This window comes from Apteryx rowi, unplaced genomic scaffold (genome assembly GCF_003343035.1).
Source record: "Apteryx rowi isolate R43461 unplaced genomic scaffold, aptRow1 scaffold_331, whole genome shotgun sequence".
NCBI lineage: Eukaryota > Metazoa > Chordata > Aves > Apterygiformes > Apterygidae > Apteryx > Apteryx rowi.
The window spans coordinates 399,915-420,974 of record NW_020449764.1 but is presented as its reverse complement, the minus strand read 5'-3'; the positions used below and the strand labels follow the sequence as shown (position 1 = coordinate 420,974).

The following is a 21,060-nucleotide window of genomic DNA, read 5'->3' as shown; positions in this document are numbered from 1 at the left end:
GGGTAGAGCAGTGACTGTAGCTCAACCGCCTGTGCTCAGCTTTCCTGGAGAACAACACCGAGACCTTTCGCAAAGCCAAAGTGGCAGAAAGAGGAGGATGCCGAGAAACTCAGGAGTCATCGTCCACCGGCTGAGCCACAGGAACGTCTCATGTGCTTCCCCCCGGCATCGCCCGTGTCCACAGGGAGGTAAAGCTCCATTCCCAACCACTGGAATGACGCGCTGCCCCGAGCCTCCATGGGGCCGGGTGGGAGCTGGTTGGAGACGTTTGCTGCAAACACCCGTCTGTGCCCCGAGCCCAGTGAGGCGGCAGGAGCAGGGCAGGGAATCGCCCTTTTGGGTGCCCTCGGGGACCAGGGCAGCCCAGCACCCATCGGTGGCAGCTTGGTGCAGCTCAGGGTGGGATGATGGATGCCGGGGACGGATTCGCGTCGGATCAGCCAAGTCCCACACAGGCCTCTGGAAGGGCCGCGTTTGGGCCGGCATCCAGCGGTTCGGGGGCTCCTGGGCTTTTGGGCGCTCCCCACCCTGCCGCYGCCGGTCGTGCCGTGGGAGCGCATGACTCACATCCTTCAGCACCGCCACTCCTGGAGCGCTTCCCCGCCGTGAGTGTGCGTCTGTGAGCCTGCGGCGAACGAGACGGGGGGAAACAACTGCTCACGCTCCCGGCGATTCACCGCCTTTCCGTAGCACCAGCTCACGGGCGTGGTGACCTCCGGGAGCCGTGATGTGAAGGGCACCGGAGCGGGTGCCCGGGAAGGGCTGGGCACCGCTGGGGCATCTCTCCACCCCACGGGCGCCACGGCRTGCGCGAGCCCCTGCGTCAGCGCGCCGGCGAGCTTCAAAACCGCGGCGCGGCGGAGAGGGAAGTGGGAGCCGAGCGGCGGCCGGCACCATGGCGGAGCTGCAGCAGCTGCAGCAGGACACCATCCCCGCGGCCCGGCAGGTCCTGCGCGACAACCACAGCAACCTCTGCAAAGTCGCCGACTACTGCGAGAGCAACTACCTGCAGGTGCGCGGGGCGGGAGGGCGGCTCGGAGGGGGCGCCGGGAAGCCCAGGTGAGAAGCTGGTCCTGGCGCAGAGGTGGCTCCACGATGGCAAATAGCTGGTGCCACCCTCGGAGAGGGGCGCTGGGTCTCCCCGTCGGCTTCCTGCTGAGCGCCGGTTGCCATTGGGAACCGTCCCCTTGTGCCTCGGTTTCCCCTCTTGCCTTGTCGGCTTGAGACAGCGGCTTTTCTGCTCAGCTCTCGTCTGTGCTCTTGGGGTTGGGATGGGGGAGGAAGGTGAGGATGAAGATATCTTGGCCTCAAAGGGGTTTCAGTGCCCCCTGGGAAGCCCTTGGAGAGGACCGCGGACGCGGACCCCCCTCATGCGGCAGCAGCGATCCGGCCTCATTGGCCCCGGGCTTTCCCCAGGTCACCCAGGTCAGCCGGGCGAACGTGCAAAACAAGCACAACGCTCTTCAGCCCTCCTTCCCTCCTCCTCCTCCTCTTCCTCCTCCTCCCTGCCCCAGCCTTCCCCTGCTGCCTCCGACCTGCAGAGGAAGGGGTGGGTGGGGGTTTTTGGGATGAAACGGGAGGGAAAAGGGCTGTTTGGCCCCGTTTGCCAGGGAGGGCTGGTTACCTGGCGGTTCCCTGGGTGCTTCCCCCATCCCTCCTCCTTGGCGGTGGTGCTCCGAAGGCGCGTGCCGGCCCACCAGAGCAGAGATGCTGCCACGTGCCAAGGTCACGCGAGGGGTTGGTGGCAGTCAGGATCCGAGCCCAACCCAGCTGGCTCTGGGATGGACGTGCCCGTGCCCCTCCGGCAGGTGTCTGGGCTGCAAAACYCTGGTGCTGCCAGAGCTGCCGGGCAAAGAGCTGCACCGCATCCAGCTGGATGCAAAGAGCGAGTTTAAATATGTCGAGCAAATTAGTTGGGGCTGGCGGCCGGCCGGGGCCGGCGGGGTTAACCCCCCTCCCCGTGCGATGAGTGCAGCGAACGCAGGCGGCGTGCCAGGGCGGCAGCTCCCGGTGTCTCCCTGGTCCTGCTCAGCTCCTTCCCAACGTTTCCCTGGCCCGTCCGGCCGAGGAGACGGCGGCACGCGAGGACGCGCTTCGGCTCTTGGTGTGCCCATCTCTGCCGTTGGGCAAAACATGGGGAGCAGCTTCCACCCCGCATTAGGTACCCAAACGCCTTGGAGGAGCTGGGCCTTGGGTAGAGCACAAAGCTCAGGGGGTTTGGCTGGTTTTTCCCCCCCAATTCCAGCAGCTGCGGATGCACCACAAAGCAGAGGGTCCCCTGCTGTTTCCCTCTGTCCCTGATGTCCATTTGGCCTTTGGCCGCAGGGATGGTGCTGTCCTGGCGCTTGCAGCCCTGGGGGTAGCAGCTTCGCTGCATCTCCAGCCACCACTGGCTGCAGTGGGCTCCAGCCGGAGCCGAGCGGCGCCGGTTGTCAGAGTCAGTGACCTGCTTCCGTCCCGCTGGCCGAGGCGGGGGAAGTCTGATGCATTCAGAAAGCAGAAGGAAATATTTTTAGTACCATGTGAGTACAGCTAAAAAGTGGTGGCCAGAGAGAAACCGCACTGTGGTGTCGCACTGCATCATCCCGAGCTCCCCTGCCATCCAGGAACCGCGGGTGGCAGGGGACCCGGCAGGCATCCCTAGGGAAAATGGGCCTTCAGAGGGGCCTGAGAAGGGCAGCGGGTTGGTGCCACCTCTCCCTGCAGTGTCTGGGGCTCCTCTTGCTCCTGGCCGTGCGGCTGCGGCAGGGAGTCTCCGAGCCCGGGGCCAGCCCCAGCTGTGGGCTCAGCTGCGAGTGCCCGGTGGGCTCCCCTCCCTCTGTACTGGCAAGGGGACATCACCACCTTGCCACCTCGGCAGCACGAAAGCAACCGGGTTTTGTGGAGCTTGTGGGGACCGACCCAAAGCTTCCCCTGTCTGCCCAGCTGGGTTGACGTTGGCCAACGGGTTGGTTCTTCTTACCAGGATGTATTTTTGTCTCCCAGGCAAGTGACAAGAGGAAGGCACTGGAGGAGACCATGGCCTACAGCACCCAGTCCTTGGCCAGCGTGACTTATCAGATCAGCAACCTGGCCACCAGTTTCCTCAAGATGCTGGACCTCCAGGCGGCTGAGCTCCGGAAGGTGGAGGCCAACGTCAGCTGCGTAGCCCAGGCGGGTCCATCTTAGCTCCTTGCTTAGACTGGTGCCTTCTCGTGTTGAGTCCTCATTGCCTTGGGGTTGGATTCCTGGGCCTTGAAAAGGGGACGATCTCTAGGAAAGGGGTCTGTGAAGCCCAGTAGAGGTGGAGAGGACTGTGCAAGCAGTCCCGGGAAGTCCAGCCCTGCAGGAACGGCCCCACCACTGCAATGGGGTCCCCGCCAGCTCAGGGATGTTGGCTCAGTCAGCCARGCGTCCTGTTGCCCGGGGCCCAGCCTCATCCTCCCAGAGCCGTGGCCACCAGCACAGCGCCCCGCGGCCACCTGCCCTCTTCCTGTTACTTGAAAGTTGCCTGGAGACTTTCCTGTTGGAAGGATCCYGAGCTACTGCTCCGGAAGCAGCAAGAAAACGGATTAAAGGCAGCTGAGGCATGCGTGCCTCTGTGCCTGCTGCTCCGTGACCTTCTCCGACCCATTGGCCGTGTCTGCTCTAGGAAGGGCCAGTGCTGCCACGGGGGGGACGTGGTGGCGTAACCCACCCRGGCGCGATATCGCGGGCCTGCGGCTGGGCGGGCGAGCGTGGGCGCAAGTCTGAATGAAGCTGTTTCCCTGGGACTGTCCTTCCCTGCCACCCGTTGGTTTGCAGGGCGATGGGGACGTGGCAGGGGCTGGAAGGGGTGGTGGGACCTGGAGGTGGCCCCGGGAGGGCTGCGGGCGACAGTGCCGGTCTCTGCAGATGGTCGACATGCACAAGGAGAAGGTGTGCCGCCGCGAGATCGGCTCCTTGACCGTCGGCAGGCAATTCCCCCCGCACCAGAAGATCATTGCTCCCGCGAACCCGCCCAGCCTGGAGCCCTACTACAGGAAACCCCTCAACTTCAGCGTCCTGGAYGACGTCGGGCACGGCATAAAGGTCAGGCCAGCGATGGGGGCAGTACGGGGACAGGTCCCAGCTGGGGGCAGGTGGCCTCTTCCAGTTTCCCCGTGTCCCACAGCTGGATGTCACGGCTGCCACCCGCCTGCCACCCTGGTCATGGGAGATGAGGGGAGCTCGGATGAGCTTCGTGTGAGCCCCAGCTCACCTGGGGCTAGGCTGGTGGGCACGTGGGTGAGCACGGGGCTTGGAGAGCCTCAAACACCTCCTCGATGGAGGCATGGGGTCCACCCACACCCCACATCCRGCCCTCCTCTCCAAAAGGAGCAGCACCCAGGGGTGCTGGGGCTCAGCAGGGCTCGAGGGGAGACCCAAGGGGCACTGATGGCCCCAGCGTGGAGGGGGCATGGTCCCAGGGAGCAGGAGAGGCCATGCTGCGGTGGGGGGAAACTGAGGCAYGCAGCCCCAGTGCAGCCTGGCTGAGAGCAGCGGGGACCGGAGCTGGGAGCTGAGCCCGGCTGGCTGCTCGCACCGACGGTCGCGGTGGAAGTTTCCCAGCGGCTGACACCCTCGTGAGCCGCCTGTGCAGCCCGTGGTGGCCTCGCAGCAGCTCTGCAGGCACAGGGGCAACCTCAGAGCGAAACCGCCCGCGCGGGGCCCGAGGGGAAGCTGCCGTGCCGCGGCCGCCGTTCCCACGGTGGCGGCTGCGCTCGGCAGCCGGCTCGCCGCCGTGCCGATGGCTGCTTCCGCCCCGCGCTCCCTGCGGCGGCCTCTCGCAGCGCCTCGGCAAAGCGCTCCGCAGCACCCGGCACCCTCCCGGGGCTGCGGGCGAGCGGTGCAGGTCCGCGGGCGAGCTCAGCCTCTGCTTTGCTTGGGGGAATCGCAGCCCTCCAGGGAGCCTCGGTGCAATGAGTTTGTCAGTCGGCTGCCGGCCGGGCCTCACTCGTTGCTTTTCTCTCTCGCTCTCCCCCCGTGCCTGCAGGACCACAGCACCCAGCTGTCCCGCACGGGCACCCTGTCTCGGAAGGGGATCAAGTCGTCCGTGCCGGCCGCGGGCACCCTGGGGTGAGGCCGCGGTGCCGAGATGGGGTTGGGGGCAGCTTGGCCTTTCAGCGCTGGCCGCGGGTTCGTCGTGGCCGTGGGGGCCAACGCGATGCTGGGTGCTCTCGGCCCCCCGCGCCCGTGAAACGAGGCTGTCGGGGAGCACCCGGTCCCAGTGGGAGCCCGTTTCCAGGTGGGATCTGCCCCGGACTCAGCCGTGGGCCCGGCTTTGCCCTTCCCGGCACCCCAGCAGGGAGGCACCGGCTCGCCGGGGTGGCAGCAGTAGCGTTTACCTGCACGTGGGCTGTTTCTAGTCCCCAAATTTGCATTTCTGCTAAGCAGGTGCAGGTTTTTCCCCTGGTTTTCTCCTCGGTTGGGGCCCCCCCGGGTGCGCTGTGCCCTGCCAACCCCAAATTGCTACTAACCAAACGGGCACTGGGGGCAGGGAAGGAGATCCAGCCCCCCCCCCCCCGAGGGGCTCGCGGCCCCTTGCCACCGCCGGGGTCCCATCCTGCCCCCCCCCAGCAGCTGCTCTGCCGCAGGAGGGGCCCGCGCGTCCCGGAGCCCATCCAGCCGCCCGTGGTCCCCGAGGGAAAACTGTCCGCAGCCTCCTCTACCTCCTCGCTGGCGTCAGTCAGGTACCGGCGTGGGCCCCGGGGGGGTGGGATGGGGCACGAGGTGACCCCCCCCGCTTGAGGGGCAGTTTAGTGTCCCGGATGGGGAAACTGAGGCACGGAGCAAGGCAATGGCTTGCCCAGGGTTTCCAAGCCAGCGCTCCGTGCTGCCCCTGCAGCAGGGCTGGCTCCCCCCCGTCCTGGGCCAGGGCAGGTGGCTGTGGCCAATGGGGTGTCACAGCCAGGCTGCCCCGTGCGCTGTGACGGGTGCTGGCCTGGCACCCTGCCGTGACAGCCGCTCCGCTCCCCCCCCCCCCCGCAGCTCGAGCGGAGCCCCCGGCCCGGCGGGTGACAGTGTCCCTGCACCGCCGCCGCTCCCGTCCCCACCTGTGCCACCTGCCCCAGCCCTGGCCACCGTCCTGCCGCCACCGCCGTCGCTGCCCGGTGACCTGCCGCCGCCAGAGGACCTGCCACCACCACCGCCAGGGGAACTGGACCTGCTGCCACCAGGGGACCTGCCACCACCACCACTGGGGGACCTGGACCTGCCCCCTCCGTCCCTCCTGCCCCCTGGTGAGGGCTGCGCGCACCCGCAGGGGACATGGGGACTTGCGGGTGGCCTCTGCTTGCACCCGGAGCCCTTCACCCTGCGCTGATCTCTGCGGGTGCTTTGCAGCCCCTGACGACTTCAACGCCCCGCCGGCGCCGCCAGCTTTGCCCAAATTTGATGATTTAGCCCCACCGCCACCGCCACCGGCGGCCTCGGAGGAGCCTCCCTGGGTGCCAGGCAGCTACCTGGAGAAAGGTACGGACCGTCTGTCTGTCTGTGTGGCTCTCTGGGGCACGGGGCCGCGCCAGCTCGGCTCCTGGCCGGGCGCCGTGTCCCCTTTGGCCGGGATGGCCCGGCCCGGCGGTGCTGAGCGCCCCRCGCGCCCCTCTCTGCCTCCCCGCAGTGGTGACCCTGTACCCCTACGCGCGGCAGAAGGCCAACGAGCTCTCCTTCGAGGCGGGCGCCCTCATCTACGTCACGCGGCGCTACTCGGACGGCTGGTGCGAGGGCGTCATGGACGAGCAAGCGGGTTTCTTCCCCGGCAACTACGTCGAGCCCTTCTGCTGAGCGCCCGCCCTGGCCCCCCGTGCTGGTGGCCCGGGGCTGGGTGCTGGTGGCCTGGGGCTGGGTGCTGGTGGCCCAGGGCTGGCGCTGGGGGGGCCCGGCTTGAGCTCCCCGCGGCAGGGAGGGCTCCGCTTTGCTTTGAGCGCTCGCTGCTTTAATTCCGGCTTTGCAGAGCCGGCGTTTCGCTCGCCCCCCTCGTTTCGGCCGCTCTCTGCAGCGCTGCGGCAGGGGGGTCCCCCGGGCGCCCCCTCCCCGACCCTTCTCCCCCTCCAAACTTGCCCTTAGCCCTTCTCCCGCCTCGTTTTCTTTTTCCGATGGGGCCAGCAGTCGCTGCTGCTGCCCTGTTTGCCGCCTCGCCGCTCGCAGCCGGGCTGGCGCCCACGGGACCGCTGGGGGGTAGCGAGCTCTGCACCCCCTTGGGCTGCGCCTGCTGGGATGCGGCAGCCGGTCCCACCGCGCTCGGCAGTGAGAGCAGGGGAGCAGGGAGCGGCGGAGGAGCTCGTCCGCCCGGCGCAGGCCCCCGCAACGCACCGCAGCAAGAACAGCACCGGGCACGGTCCGTGCAGACAGCCATTTCACACCCAGGTTTATGTCCTGGATACAAACAACTTGTGTATCTCTTTTATATATATATATATATATATATATATATATACATATATATGTATTTTTTTAATTCCATGGCTTTAAGTTCCACACAGTTGAACAGGGTCCAGAGGAGGAAGAACAAAGATTGGGGGGGGGGGAGGAAATAAAGGAGGAAAAACTCAGGGCTGCTTTGGTTATTTTCTTACTTCTCAGATTTGCTGTCAGGGTTTCTACACTTTGGAATTGTTACAAGCCGCCCTCAGGGGCCCTTAAGGCTGTGGATAAATCCRGGAAAAGCCAACACGAGAGCAGCAAATCCTGCAGCTACCCCCTGCCGAGTGCAATTAAAAGGGGCAATTAATACTGCAAAGGCCCAGGAAAGGGGAGCAGGGCTGAGAGGGTTTCATCCTCCAGCGACCCGGTGCCAGGAGAAGCGCTAAGCACCACAACTCCCRCTCCAGCTGCTGGGAGTTTCGGCACCTCTCGACCAGGCCAGGAGGTAAATCCCCCCCYGGGTGTAACAGGGATGTCGGGATACAACACAGCAAGACCCACGGCGCCCAAGTGGGGAACGTGGCACTGCAGCTCTGGAAGTTGCGGCCCCGCTCGGAGCCAGTGCTSCAAATGGCACAAGGCGAGGAATGAAGCTCTCTGCTTCGGAGCCGTGGGAGAAGCTTTGCCCTGGAAGCGAAACCAGCAGGTCAAAGTGGAAGCCAAAGGTAGGTTGTGTCCTCCTCAGTGAAGCGCATCCATGCTGGGATGCGTTGAACGTGAACATGGCCTTGGCAATGGGCGGAGGGGAACGGGACCTACAGGAAGTTTTCCAAGGGCAACAAGGGTACCACCTTTCCGAAAGGGTTCCTGTTATTCCCTTCACATTTTTTCAGAGAACAAAGTCTTAAGAGACAATTAAATCCATTGCATCCTCCTATGCCCCCGGCCTGAATCAAGCRCAGAGCTCACATCGTCCTCCCATGAAGCTCACCAAATGAAGGGTGAAACGCCGGGTGAGACCCTCCTGAAGCGGGGTGCAACACGCAAGCCAGAGGGGCCAACATCTGCGGAAGCTTCCTGGATTAAGTTTCCAGTGGCCTCTTGAAGAGACAAGGAGCTTTTGGAGAATCAGGTTCAAGGCAACAGTAAGCAGATCCTGGCTTGGCCTGTAGGGATCAGAGGGAGGAGAGAGGCCATAAGGGAGCTAAGGGAGGAGTAAGCAATGGAGGAGATGCAAGGTGCTTGGGGGGGGGGGGGGTCAAGGCAAAAGGAAACATGTGCATGGCCCAGCCCACAGGAGAGCTGGGTTCGGGGGGGGGGGGGGTCAAGGCAAAAGGAAACATGTGCATGGCCCAGCCCACAGGAGAGCTGGGTTCTGGTTTTAAGAATTGCTCTTGTGAAGTCTAAAGGGGGGGGGGGGGGAAATTAGTGTTGCCAAACACCCACGCTTGAGTAGATGTCCTAGCTGCATAGAGGAGACTTCATCTCATTATCAAGGGTAAGGAGAAGTGGGGCCTAGAGAAAGTGCTTTAGAGTAACTGGGAAAAAGGGAGGCTGGCTGAGAGAAAGGGGAAGAAGGCAAGGGAAGGAACCCAGGAATCGGAGTCTGAGCGAGAAGCAGTGCCAGATGAGTGCGAGGTAGGGGACCTACCCCTGAACTTCCCTTTCCCAGCTGCTTATAGTAAGCAAGTCTCTTTTCAGCCATCCTCAACATTTTTTCTTGAGGACTTCCTGRAGATAGTGGGCAACTTCTGTAGCCGAATCCCAGGCTACGACAGTGGCCTGGAAGGCTCCGGGTTGCTTCTTCTCCATCTCTTGGGCCATCTGGTGCATGGGGTAGCCCTTCCGTGGGAAAGCAACATCACTTGAAGTCAAAGTCACAGAAGGGCAGAAGTCATTGGCACCGTCACCAATGTAAAAGACCCTCTCGAACTCCACTTCCTCCTGGGCTCTCTCGCCTAGGTACTCTGTTAGGATTTTACGTTTGCACATGTTGGCCGGGCAGTCAAGGCACTTGTGACTGTGATAGGGCCCCAAGGTAAAGTAACCCCTCTTGTCAAAGCCAGACGGGTTGCTGAAGATTTTGCGGAAGAGGGAGTAGGCACCAGCTGCCCTCAGAGTGCATTCGATGCCAAACATGTTGGCATCAGAGATGAGGATGATCTCAAACATCTCGTGGTTCTTGGAGAGGAACTGGAAGAGCTCTGGCATGCCAGGGGACAGGGGGATTTTCTCATAGACAGTCTTGAAGTCCCCCATCTTAACTCCCTGGTCCCCCATGTAGGCCAAGACGCGCTGCATGTATTCGTTGTAGAAGCCGTCGCGGAAGGTTTGGCGGATATGTTCTGGAAGCTCTTGCCCTGGTGCGGCCCTGATGATCGAGTCATCGCTGTTCTCGTTGATAATGGTCTCATCGAAGTCGAAGATGAGGAGGTATTTTGGAGGCCGAGGGCTGGCCATACCAACGCCCTGCAAGTTGAAAGCATAAGGCCCATCAGTTATTTCAGGACACTTCAGCCCCAGGCACAGGTAGGGCAGCAAACGCAACAAGAGCAAGAGGCTGTCAACTCTGCCAAGCAATGCTACTTAGATAAATTACCACCGTCTGTCTGTCCCCATTTATCTTTTTAGCCTAGCTGTGGGGGGGGAGAGGTTAATCCATTCCTGATGTACCTCGGCCCCGACCATAAGACGTTTATCCTTCCTATAAAGAGATCATTTTGTCATTGCTAATCCCGTTGCTGCAGCCAAGAGAGTCACTCTGCCAAGCGACCGCTGTACCTGTCCTCGCAAGCGAAGCGAGGGCTGCGCGACCTTAAGGTGCGGTTTTGTGCTGGAAGGGTCCTCGTGGCAGTTTGCTCCCCCCACCCCGGCTCTTGTCTCCGTGTTCAGCACACTGGCGAAAAGCTATTTGTGCTTGTGTCTCTGCAAACCCCCTCGCTGCAAGCTCTACAGGCCTCCCACCTCGAGGACAAGCTCAGGCTTCCCACCAGAGGCATCACCCAAGGAAAAGACTTTGCAGCTCAATTTTTGCTCCATCACCTTGGCGTAATTTCCCTCTGGGCCAGGCTCCCAGCAGGATGCACGGACACAAGCCGGGGAGCCAATATCCGCAGAACTGTCCCAGGAGGGATGTTCAGGGTTTTTAGCTGTGTACTGCAGACTCCTGAGAGGAGGAGTGACAGCAGAAGAGCCCCAACCCAGCTTCCCAGGGCTGAGCTGGTCTCTTTGGGCTGAGAGCGGAAAGTAGCAGCCCAGATCCTGCCTGCGCCTTCGCCGCGCGCCCAGCTCTGCGCCCAGGAGTGCCTGCTCGTTCCCCGCAGCTCTCGCGGGCGCCCTAAGAGATTTGCAGGATCAGGGCCTTATTTCTGCTTCCTAAAGCTGAGAAGAGACATCCGTGCTCAAAGAGGGCAAAAGAGGAGTTGAGAAGTGCACTAACCTTAAACAGGCATGGCAGCCCAACACCCTCACAGCACCTTTTCATTTTAACATCACTCTCCACACACTGCTTTCCTGAAGTTACTGTTTAAGGCTCTCTCTGGGGTGGTCTCATCACTGCAAACCACAAGGGTAATTTTGGTTAATCACGGTGTTCCCCCTGCTCCCACCTCAGGGTACTGCATCAAAAAATCACAACCATCAGCCCAGTTTCGAACACGCAGCTCCTGCTCTCCTCCCGCGGAGGGGACACGCTGCCTTTTTAAGTCCTCGACTTCCAAGCTCGTGACCTTTTGTACCAGGAACCGAAGAATTAAAGTTATAGAGAGCAGGGGGAGGGGGCAGAGACTGTTTAACGCTTCTGATCCCTCTTAACTCCTCCGAACGCCCAGCGTTTGCTGTGCGAGAATGAACCTGCAGGATTGCTCTGGAATGAACCCCTGCAACAGATGCCCTCCTCCAAAAATTGCCCTGATTTTGTTCCAGTATAATTAGTGTTTTTTTTTTTTTTTTTAAACAGAGTAATTATTCTGGCAAGAAAACCATGGCACGGGCAGCTTCAGGGAAGGAGATGTGCCAGGCAGGCACCCTGGCGCAGAGGCAGCGCACAGATTTCTCCTGAATTTTTGCCGACCTCTTGTGGTCCATAGTGATAAAAACAGAGCGATGGAGAAAGCTCCTCGAAATACCAGCCTCACAGCTCAGCCCTGCTAGAAACTCAGGCAGACATTTAGCAGGAGGAATAATACAGCGGGACACGTGAAATTTTAACTTGGAGTCGCTGATCTGGAGAAACTGGGACCTCAGCTTAGGTGGGGCTAAGAGGATTTCAATGATTTTTTGGTCATCATCATCACAACAGAAGCATCTTCCATCTGCAGATGATTTGTTTTGGATTTGTCTCATTTTAAACCCAGCAACAAACTATTTTGGCCACAAACAGTTCCAGAATCTGCTAAAAATAATAAAACACAACTGCAATTCAAGAATATCGCAATGCAAAAGGAAGTGGCCACTCAAAATGAAATCCCCCCCATTGAAACATTGTAAAAGTGACTTTTTGTGGAACCTTCCAAACAGACAGGATTTACTTCTTTGTAAAAGTATCCATCAAAAACAATGTTTATTTGCAGACATTTTTTGAAACCACATAACGCTACACCCAGCTTGGAAGTAAAATTAGCCACCTTGGTTTTCAGATCCAAACCAAGAGAAATGGAAAAAAAAAAAATTACAATTACTCTTTCATGTTTCTTTTTTTTCACTATATTCTAAGGAGGTGTCCGTGGTGAAAAAGGAGGCATTAATGATACCATCGCACAAGCACAACGAAAGAGCACTGAGCGGCTGGACAAACCCCCAGGGAACAGCAGTTACGGGCCTCTATAAGAGATGCCGTGGCTAGGGAAGCAAATCTCTCTTCTGAAAAAGCTTTCCTGGGCCTAATATTTTTTTTTTGCACCTTGCAAAACAGAAAAGGCTAACGGAAGGGATCTCAAACTCCTGAGCATGGGCAGATTAGGTCAAACACAGACATCCAGAGCAATCTTTTTTCCTCTTAAGTCTCTTTAGCACTTTTCTTCTGAAGTTCCCAAAACACCTCGCACATAGTCACCTTTCATGAATTAAAGTTTTGTTACATATATAAAGAACTGACCTATGAGTTGGAGAAAAGTCGTTTCGGTTCATTTTTAGCTCTGCGTCCTTCAAGAGATGAACAGCACGAGGGCTGAAACAGCCCTTAACCACCCAGATCACGTGTGAAGCCCTTTGCAGGCTCTTCACTTGCTTCCCACCTCCCAGACCTCACTCTGGTCTCAAGGAAGCACCTTTGCCATCTGTCCCTCCATCGGGGACAATTCCAGCTGCTCCTGAGCCGGACAAGCTGGGATCTCAGCTCTCGGCGTTGCACRGCCGACGCTCCAGGAACGTCTATCCGTTGTTCTGCAGAGCCTCGGATGAGCCCTCGGCTTTCAGCCAAGGGGCTGAATCGCAGCTTGCCTGCGATACAGGCGCCTCTGGAGCGCCCGCAGCCAGGGTCAGATACGCAATCTGGCCGGCTCGAAAACRAAACGTTTGGGGCAGACGAAACATCCCACTCTTTGCTCTAGTTAGATACCTTGCTTCTCCGGACCCAGCAGTTCGGGAGCACAGGTCAGCGCTGAGGGGAACAGGACAGTGATCACGGGGGGAGAGTGAGGCCATCCTCCTGGTTTTGGTGGCATTTCTAAGGAAAATGCTATTCTGTGAAATCAGCCTCGTGCTTGTTGCTGCCTTTTACTGGCAGAAGATCCAAGTTTCCCTTCCACACTTCAACCAAGATGCCTACTGCGCTCCAGCCCGAGCTCAGCCATCCCCAGCACCGCCGTTAATTGCATCTACACTTGCACCTCTTAGATATGAAGGAGAAATAAAACCTAAGTCAGTGGTATTTAGCGAATAAAGGTTTGGGATGGGACTTCTTACTACTGGCCTTCAGGATGACGCTGGGCAAGTCACCTCCTTTCCCTACACGCTGTTTTTTCCCAATGATACTGAAAAGCGAGATACCAGAATTAGGAGTTATTCTACTAAAGCAGTGCTCTTCCTCTAAAGACAAACAGGCTAAACCGCGGTTCCAACACAGCTCCGAAAACCCAGACTGCTGCTGCAGCAGCCCGAGGTCTGGTCCCAGCCACGTCAAACCCCGAGCAGGATGATCAGAGGGGAGATGAAATATTTAGCAAGTCTCTCAGCCCTGATTTACCCATTAAATACAGCCCTGAGCACCCGGGGCCAGCTCTCATCGACAGCCTTCCTGCAGAGAAGATCCTGTCCTTAGCACGGATGCTGTTTCGTCCTTCTTTCGCCCCGGACTCGGTCCCCAGGCCGTTCTGGCCGGAGAGCAAGCGGCCAAGTGGCAGTAACAGCTGCTTCTTGCAACGCATCCAAACCACCGCCGTGGGCCACACGAACCGGGAAGCATCCGAAAAATGAAAGCAAAGCCCATTTTGTCTTCCCAAGGCGCCGTTTCCGAGCAAACCCGTTATGCAATTAGTATCGCAACCTTTAGCCGGCCGGCACCGAGTGCTCTCCTCCCCGGCGGGCCATGGAGGCGCAGAGGATTCAGGGGATGGGCAAAGAGTGGGATGCAACCCGGGGCCGAGGTGGGGACAGGCTTGCGTGACACCAGCCTGGGCTGGCACGAGCGCGGCCAAGAGTTTTTTTTGTTTTTTTAATCCAGCAATGAATTTCAACCTTGTGGCTCAGCGAAGAACCGAGTCTCGTTCGCGCTCCCACCAGAGCTATTTATACGTGGAGATGACTCACCTAACGGCTGCTTCCCGGCAGAACGTCCTTCCACCTTCTGTAAAAAAGGGAGTCCCTCCAAAATAAAATAAAAGTGGCCGTACTTCCTAACATTATTCAAAGCCTGAATATTGAAACAGAAAATAAAACAGAGATTTGCTCATTAATCGCATAAAACACAAAGGCTCAAACAACTTGAACTGAGGATGAGGGGCAAAACACCCGGCAGAAGCGGTGAGCTGCTTGTCTCACCGAGAGATAATAATTTTACAGGGTAGAAGCGGTTTATCCCCCAAATCTTGGTGTTTTCGTCCCCTCAAGCAGGACCTCTAGGCATCCTAGAGGATTTTCCTGCCTTGAGGAGGTGCTGGGAGGAAAGGCTGCATCCCAGCAATGCTGCCCGCCCCGATTTATCGCTGCAGATCGGTTATCGCTGGGCGTTCGGAGGGACTGGCCGCCGCCGCGTGATTCTTGCCGATTTAGGGCTTAATCCCGTAGCGAGTTCAGCACGTGCCTGGCCGTATTCAGGGCAGCACCTGGTTTATTCACGCACCCTCCTGGCAGGATTGGGCCCTACGTTCGCAGCCGTCACAGGGAACAGGCGTTTCCCCGCCATCGGCAGCTCCTTTTGGCCGCTAAACACACCGCGTCTCCCGCGGGCTGGCACCGGCCCYGCAGCTCCCGGCTCACCCTGGGAGCCCAGGGCTCCCGCTGGCACCAGCCGGAGCTTTTCTGGGCTGCTCGGGGATTGCGGGGAGGAAAATTAAAGTCGTGTCAACCCCGCGCTCGCTTCCCAGCCCCGAGCGGCTCTGCTCCGGCAAGGAATGCAAAGCTCCCATTTTTGACRTTTTTAAACTCAGCAAACCACTTTATGTTTCTGGTGCTCACAACACGCCCGTTTTTACTCAAAACCCAACCATGAACCTTTGGCAAACTTGTCGCTTCACCCCTGAGAATAGCATTAAAAGAAAAACTGAGGGTAGATTCCTGTTGCCCCCAAAGCAAACTAGGAGAAAAAATCCCTCTCTGCCCAGTGTCACATGCATCAGCATCATTAGGTATCATTAATATCATTAGACAATTTTGCTGCTCCTGGAATAGAAAAAGACCTGCTTACGTCCCGCATTTTTACATAGCTACCGAAGCAGAAGCTGATAAGCAAATTTAAAACAAATAAAATAACACCGGAGTTTGGAGCAGGGGATGCTGACACGGACCTGGGCTTCAGGCTCCAGAACGACCCGAACGCAGCCAGCGCACGGGGGTCCCCGTCCCCGTCCCCGCGGTGGCTCGCGGAGGCCTCGCTCTCCCCGCCGGCCCCGGGTGCTCCTCGCTCCCGCACAGCCCGGGTGACGCTTCCCAGCGGCCTCCGGGATCCGAGCGTCCGTGAGAGCTGCGGATCCCACCGAACGCTTCCTCCTGAACTCCTTCAGCAGGAGCCCAACGGAAGCGATGGGAAACCTGCTGCTCCTGGGACAAAACTAACTTTCCCGGGGCCGTTTTGGGACGAGGCACCGCGACCGCGACTCCCCGCGAGCAGCTTCCTCCTGGCAGAGACCTGTCCCACCCCGCACCGAGATTTGCTGACGTTATAACTGCTCCAGGTCAGCTTAGGTTATAAAGATGTCTCCTTTTTTTTATTGCTGTTTATTTTTTTTCCTGTCTGACGGGAAGGGAAACGCAGCGTTACGAAGACCAAGGGCTCTTGCAACAGACATCAGGGCAGGGAGACTCAACGTCTTCTCGCTCCGCTTTGCGACCCACCTCATACAGGTCGTTTGGCCCCCAAAGTGCTGCAACCGGAGCGTTGTAGGTGCCTGAAGGCATTTTATCAAACGGGTTCCATTTTAAGCAGGTATTCCTTGCCCTTCAGGGCTGCGGTTCCTGCAGGCTACCTTAAAAGCCATTTTTGCTCGTTGTACTTCGAGCTCCCGTTCCCTGTTTTCCCACTGCGAATCTCTGCGTGTGCATGCATGCGTTTTGTTTTATGGGACTGATCTTAATTTGTAGCGTGGATTCAGCCTCTAAATTTAGCATTCGCTGTTGATCTTTCTCTTAAGGATCTGGTACAGTTTGAAATGTCTGTTACAGACAAAAAAAAAAAAAAAGGAAAAAAAAATCAGGCCAGATGGCAGCTGGTTTGTGGGAGTCCCACAGCATGGCTGACCCAGAAACCCCCCCGAGGAACAAATACGGCAGATAGGTGCACGGGAAGGAAACTGAAGCCTTAAAATCCGTAACGCTTCTCTCTACCTAAATCCCGGATTTTGTATTATATAGTACTTGATCTACCGGGAGCAACTAACCGGGGAGACGAGCTGTCACAACACTGTGTTTGAGGTATCTCAAGAGTATCTTTGTTCCTCTCCTTATCCCAGGCTGAGACCTGGGAGAGGTTTTGTTTGGTGAAACGTTTCTCACCTGGGATAAGGGAAAGCAAGGAGAAGCACGAGCAGGAGGTGGGCATGGATGCTGCCGGGGTTTTTCCTCCGGACCGGGATGGGTGGGAGGAAGGGCAGCGATGCCAGCGGTACATCCAGAGCGCAAGAGCCAAGACGGGGGTGATGGGGAAGGAGAAAGCGGATCCACCAGAGGAGCCCTTGGCTCTTGGCCAGGGATGCAGGATTCGCAGGCGGCTCGGCCGCCCGGCTGCCAGCTGTGACACATCCCCAAACTTTTCTTCCAATATCGACTTCTGGATCCTTGCCCAAGGGCCTCCGTTCCCGCCGCAGTGCCAGCCCACCCCGGACCCGTCGGTACCGGCACCGCGGGCTGCGTGGATGCATCCCAGGACYGCCTCGCCTGTGCTGGCACCGTCCCCGGTACCGGTACCGCCAGCTGCGGGCGAATCGCCCGGGTATATTTAATTAAGGGTGGTGCCGGTGCCGCCTCCGGCCCGCTGGCACCGACAGCATCTCCCTGCTGCGCCGCATCCCGGTGCTGCCACCGGCACCGTCGCCCCCCGCGCGCTGCCCCGCGACGCTCCCGGTACCGGCACCAGCTGCCCGGCGCGGACTCACGCGTGGCAGGTCCTCGAGGCGCCTGGACGGGTCGGGACCTCCCGGTACCGGCTCACGGGTGGCCGGTCCTCGAGGCGCCTGCACGGGTCGGGACCTCGCGGTACCGGTACCAGCTGCCCGGTGCAGGGCCACGCGCGGTCGGTGCTCGCAGACCCCTTCCCGGGCCGGGACCTGCCGGTTCCAGCCCCGCCGGGTCAAGCTCACCGGGCCGGTGCCGCCCGGTGCCGGTGGCTGAGCGGGCAGCCGGGCGCCTCGGCCGTGAATGGGGGCAGGCTGGGGCCGGTGCCGCCCCTCCGGGGGCGCTGCCGCCGGGCCGAGCCGGGCTCGGGGGCTGGAGGTGGGGCGGGCGCCCGCCGCCGCCGCTCGCCGCTGCCGGGGGCTCCCGCGAGCGCGGCCCCTTTAAAGCGGCGGAAGCGGCGCTGCTACATGGGACAACCGCAGTCCCYGCACGTCACCGGCCGCGCAGCCAATGGGCGGCCGCGCCGCCGCGCATCAAAGGGGCCGGCGGACCGCAGCGGCCGGCGCGCCCCGCCCACCTCCCCGGGGGGGGGGGAGACCGGTCCCGTGGGGGGGGGCCACCGGCACCAGGGACCCCCCCGGCCCCGGGGTCCCTCCCCGGAGCCAAGGCAGCAGAACTAAAACAAGCCACAATAAGCAACCAACGCCCCCCCCTCCACTTTGCCCCCCCCCACTTTTTTTTTTTTTTTTCCTCCCAGAAATGGACAATTCGGGTAAGAAATAATCATTTTTGGCAGCGCGCCCCGCCGCCCCGCAGCGCGTTGGCCCCCGCSGCCCCGCTCGCATCGCCCCCGAGGCGGCTACGTGTCGCGCTCCCCCTGCAGCCTCAGCGGAGCCGAAGAGGGAAAAAGCCGCAAACGCTCCCTAAAATAGAGCGCGAGGGATGACAAGTCAGCGTTCTTCGCCCGGAGCCGTCCCGCTCCAGCCACTGCCTCTTGGCTCCAGTTTCGCCATCCCAGGGGCAGTCAAGATGCCTTTTCTTACTRACAACCGCATAATGAAAGAACCGGGAACCAGGGATATAAAAATATCCGTGTTCTGGCTAAGAAAGTTGCCCACAGCTTGGGCAGACTGCGGCCTTTGAGGCTAATTTTAGATGCCCAAAGGCCGGATTACAGAGTACTCATCCAAAGCAGTTAYGTACACAAGCAGGGCAGACCGAGCAAGCATGTCCACACCCTAAAATATTCTCATTTGCTCTTTAGGTGGTGTTTAAGTGGTATCTTTGGTTTTGCAGGACGTCTAATTTGTACTGGAGTCACCCATGATAAAAAAAAAAAAAAAAAGACAAGCTTGTTCAAAGCCTGTAAACAGAGGGTGTGGGCAGGGAGGGGACACATCGGCACAGCATTAAAAACAGATAGTTGAGACCACCAGAGGTTGGGTTTTGCTTTACTTTTTAATTAAAGACGTCTAAGAATGGAAGGACCCAAATAAAATTCAAAAGATCTCCAAGAACACAAGTCCCTGCTCTCTACCTGTGCAGTGCACGCCGTGCCGGGACCATTACCCTTTGTAGCAGCAGCCCCAGTGCTCAAGCCTCAGCCCCAAAGCCTCTAACATTTCCCCATTTCTGCAGAATTCAGAGCTCGGAGCATATCTGTGGCCAAATAGTTGGTATTTTGAGAGCTTTCTTAATGGACCTTGCTCCTAACTGTTAAAGGACACAGACCTTTAAATACAGATAGCTGCCTGCAGTCACCGTCCTCTCCTACGAAACAACTTTGGTTGTCAAGGAAATATTTTATCATTTATTTAGTCTGAGACTCGCTGGCTTTTTGATGCGGAGCACACACTAGTTCATCTCTACAGTCTGGGTTTCGCCGTTTTTCCTTTCGCCTTAGCCCCTCGTTCCGAGAGTTACACCACCGCCTGTTAACGCAGGAGACCACGTTCGAGTCGTCGGTCAGGGGGTGTAAGCAGGGAATTGCAACAGCAAATTCTCCATCGCTTTATGCCTCCTTGCCACTGAAAGGCACCAGGGCAAAGACCATTCCAGAAACATCCCGGGCAGAGGAGTTTTTGGCAGGGGTAATCTGGTATCCCAGTGATTTTCCACTGTTGAGAGCCCCAGAGAGCAAACGARGACAGTGTTCTGCATGGGGCTGAGCCGGCTCCTGGCAAGCCCCAAACAGACAGGCGACACAGGGATTCCCTGCAACGGCTACAACATACCGGCACCGCGAGAAACACACGGATGCACACTGCTCTCCGCATTTGTCCTACTGTTCTTTTAACTGACAAGCAAGCAGGCTACATCAACGCATTAGCAGCTCCAAGCCTGCAATGTCCGCACAGCTGTCTGTCCGCCCACTCTTGCTTTATTTCTCTATGCTTAAAAAGAAAAAAGAAAAAAAAAAAAAAAAAGGTTTGGTTCAGACTAGTTCAGTAGCCCTCACAAAATAAATTTGGCCACCTGTCTCGGACAAAAAGCGCAACACTCCTGGCACTCACGTCAGCAGTCTGCAAGGCACGTTTCGAAGCTGAAGCTTTCCTTCGCGCACAGAGGGAGCTAGTCGCTATAGCTCACTTGTTAAGGCACATGGACAAGGAAACTTCAGCTACAGCTAATTAGCTCGTGCCAGACAGTATCTAATACCCCGTATTTCTTTTACAGTGGAACAGAGAGCCCCAGGAACTGGAGTACCAAGAAGAGCCAACTCTTCATTTCCTCACTTGGTGAGGTGGGGCAACCTGCCCACGCACCACGCTCCGAGTCTCTGCAGCGCAAAGACAGGACGCTTGATATGGGAAGTGGCAGACTTTGCTCAGGTCACGCTACACCATCAAAATTATCAAAGGCTGAAGTCTCCTTAAGTTTCTCCTGTCACTGTGTGTTTCAATTTCATATTTAATGCTAAAAAATCCTAAGGAAGAAGGCAGGACTCACTAGAGGAGTGGTTAGCCTACAAGCCAGCAGGTGAGACACGAGCTCCAAGTCCTCCAGTCTTGTAAATGTTTACACAAAAATAAATTGTTAAAGAGATAAAGTGAAAGAGCCATGCTCTGTGGCACTCCACAGTCACCTTACTGTACTCTTGTGATCAGGGGAAAGGTTATGGCTCTACTTCCTTTTGAAAGGAAATTTTAATGAATTTCTAACTCTAACATCCTGGGCAAGTGGCTTTAACCACTGACCAACAGATGCAAATCTCCCCTCTTTCCATTTGGAGGAAATACAGGTGCTTCCCCCCCCACACCCAGACACAACCATGACAAATTTGCACAGAACCGTCACGTAATTCAGACAACCTGAAAAAAGCTTTTTTTTTTTTCTCCCTTAAGAGAACTTATTCACCAAAAGCTTCTGTTTATCTGTAGTTAAGAACCTTGAGGGAAAAGCTGCATACTAAAAATGACAGTTAAGAAAGCATGTATAAGACTAATTGCCGTTAAGGATTCATATAACAAACAGCCACATTGTGGAATTATAATAAGATGTTAAATGCCAAATTGGAATTATGCAGCTCTACATAAAACACCGCCTTTTGTACGTGCTATTCTAAATAACATAAAGAAATCAGGAAACAGATAGCAGATAGGGCTTTTTATCAGGTAGGATAAGCTTCTGCTGAAGTAGCACAAGAGATGCACAGATAATGCCCACTATCTCCGYGCGCTGCAGGTCAGCGGTACGGGCCACTAACTGCTCTCACAACACCACGCCGGTCAACAGAGCAACACAATTCTCTCAGTAATCGCAGGCCACTTTGTAAAATACATTTTACTCGCTCAGCTGGAAATCCTATTCTTTCACATGGAAGTAATTTCAATCTCTATCTGCTTCATCAGAAGCCAAGCCTAAAAATCCTCCCGCTCCTTTCCAGCGGTCCAGTCTAATAACCGACAGCTATCATCACAACGGCTTCYGAAGAGACCGAGAGAGGTGACAAATCTCCCACTGCTCACTGAAGCCTCAAGTTCCTAAGTTCAG

At 57.8% G+C, this 21,060-nt stretch overlaps 2 protein-coding genes across 11 annotated transcripts; one reads left to right on the top strand and one right to left on the bottom strand.

The window, feature by feature from the left end:
- Positions 1 to 733: 733 nt before the first annotated feature.
- ABI3 (ABI family member 3) lies at positions 734 to 6,917 on the top strand. Its single transcript, XM_026071829.1, has 8 exons — positions 734 to 1,012; positions 2,986 to 3,153; positions 3,874 to 4,050; positions 4,994 to 5,076; positions 5,595 to 5,690; positions 5,989 to 6,239; positions 6,343 to 6,471; positions 6,620 to 6,917. The coding sequence occupies exons 1-8, from the start codon at positions 896 to 898 to the stop codon at positions 6,781 to 6,783; spliced, it is 1,185 nt and encodes a 394-aa protein (XP_025927614.1). The 5' UTR covers positions 734 to 895; the 3' UTR covers positions 6,784 to 6,917.
- Positions 6,918 to 7,423: 506 nt separating this feature from the next.
- On the bottom strand, positions 7,424 to 17,417 carry PHOSPHO1 (phosphoethanolamine/phosphocholine phosphatase). 10 transcript variants are annotated; one of them, XR_003254520.1, is made up of 6 exons: positions 17,109 to 17,416; positions 14,110 to 16,170; positions 12,920 to 13,027; positions 10,802 to 10,917; positions 9,014 to 9,831; positions 7,424 to 8,528 (listed from the first exon to the last, which is right to left on the bottom strand). XR_003254520.1 is itself a non-coding variant. In XM_026071821.1 (6 exons), exons 5-6 carry the CDS (start codon positions 10,844 to 10,846, stop codon positions 9,070 to 9,072), a joined length of 807 nt encoding a protein of 268 aa, XP_025927606.1. In that variant the 5' UTR covers positions 10,847 to 10,917; positions 12,920 to 13,027; positions 14,110 to 14,212; positions 15,853 to 16,170; positions 17,109 to 17,416; the 3' UTR covers positions 8,679 to 9,069. The 10 variants fall into 10 exon arrangements, 9 of the variants coding, with proteins under 9 accessions (XP_025927606.1, XP_025927607.1, XP_025927605.1 ...); XM_026071821.1 differs by lacking the exon at positions 7,424 to 8,528 and having other exon boundaries at positions 8,679 to 9,831; positions 14,110 to 14,212; positions 15,853 to 16,170; XM_026071822.1 differs by lacking the exon at positions 7,424 to 8,528 and having other exon boundaries at positions 8,679 to 9,831; positions 14,110 to 14,212.
- Positions 17,418 to 21,060: the final 3,643 nt, after the last annotated feature.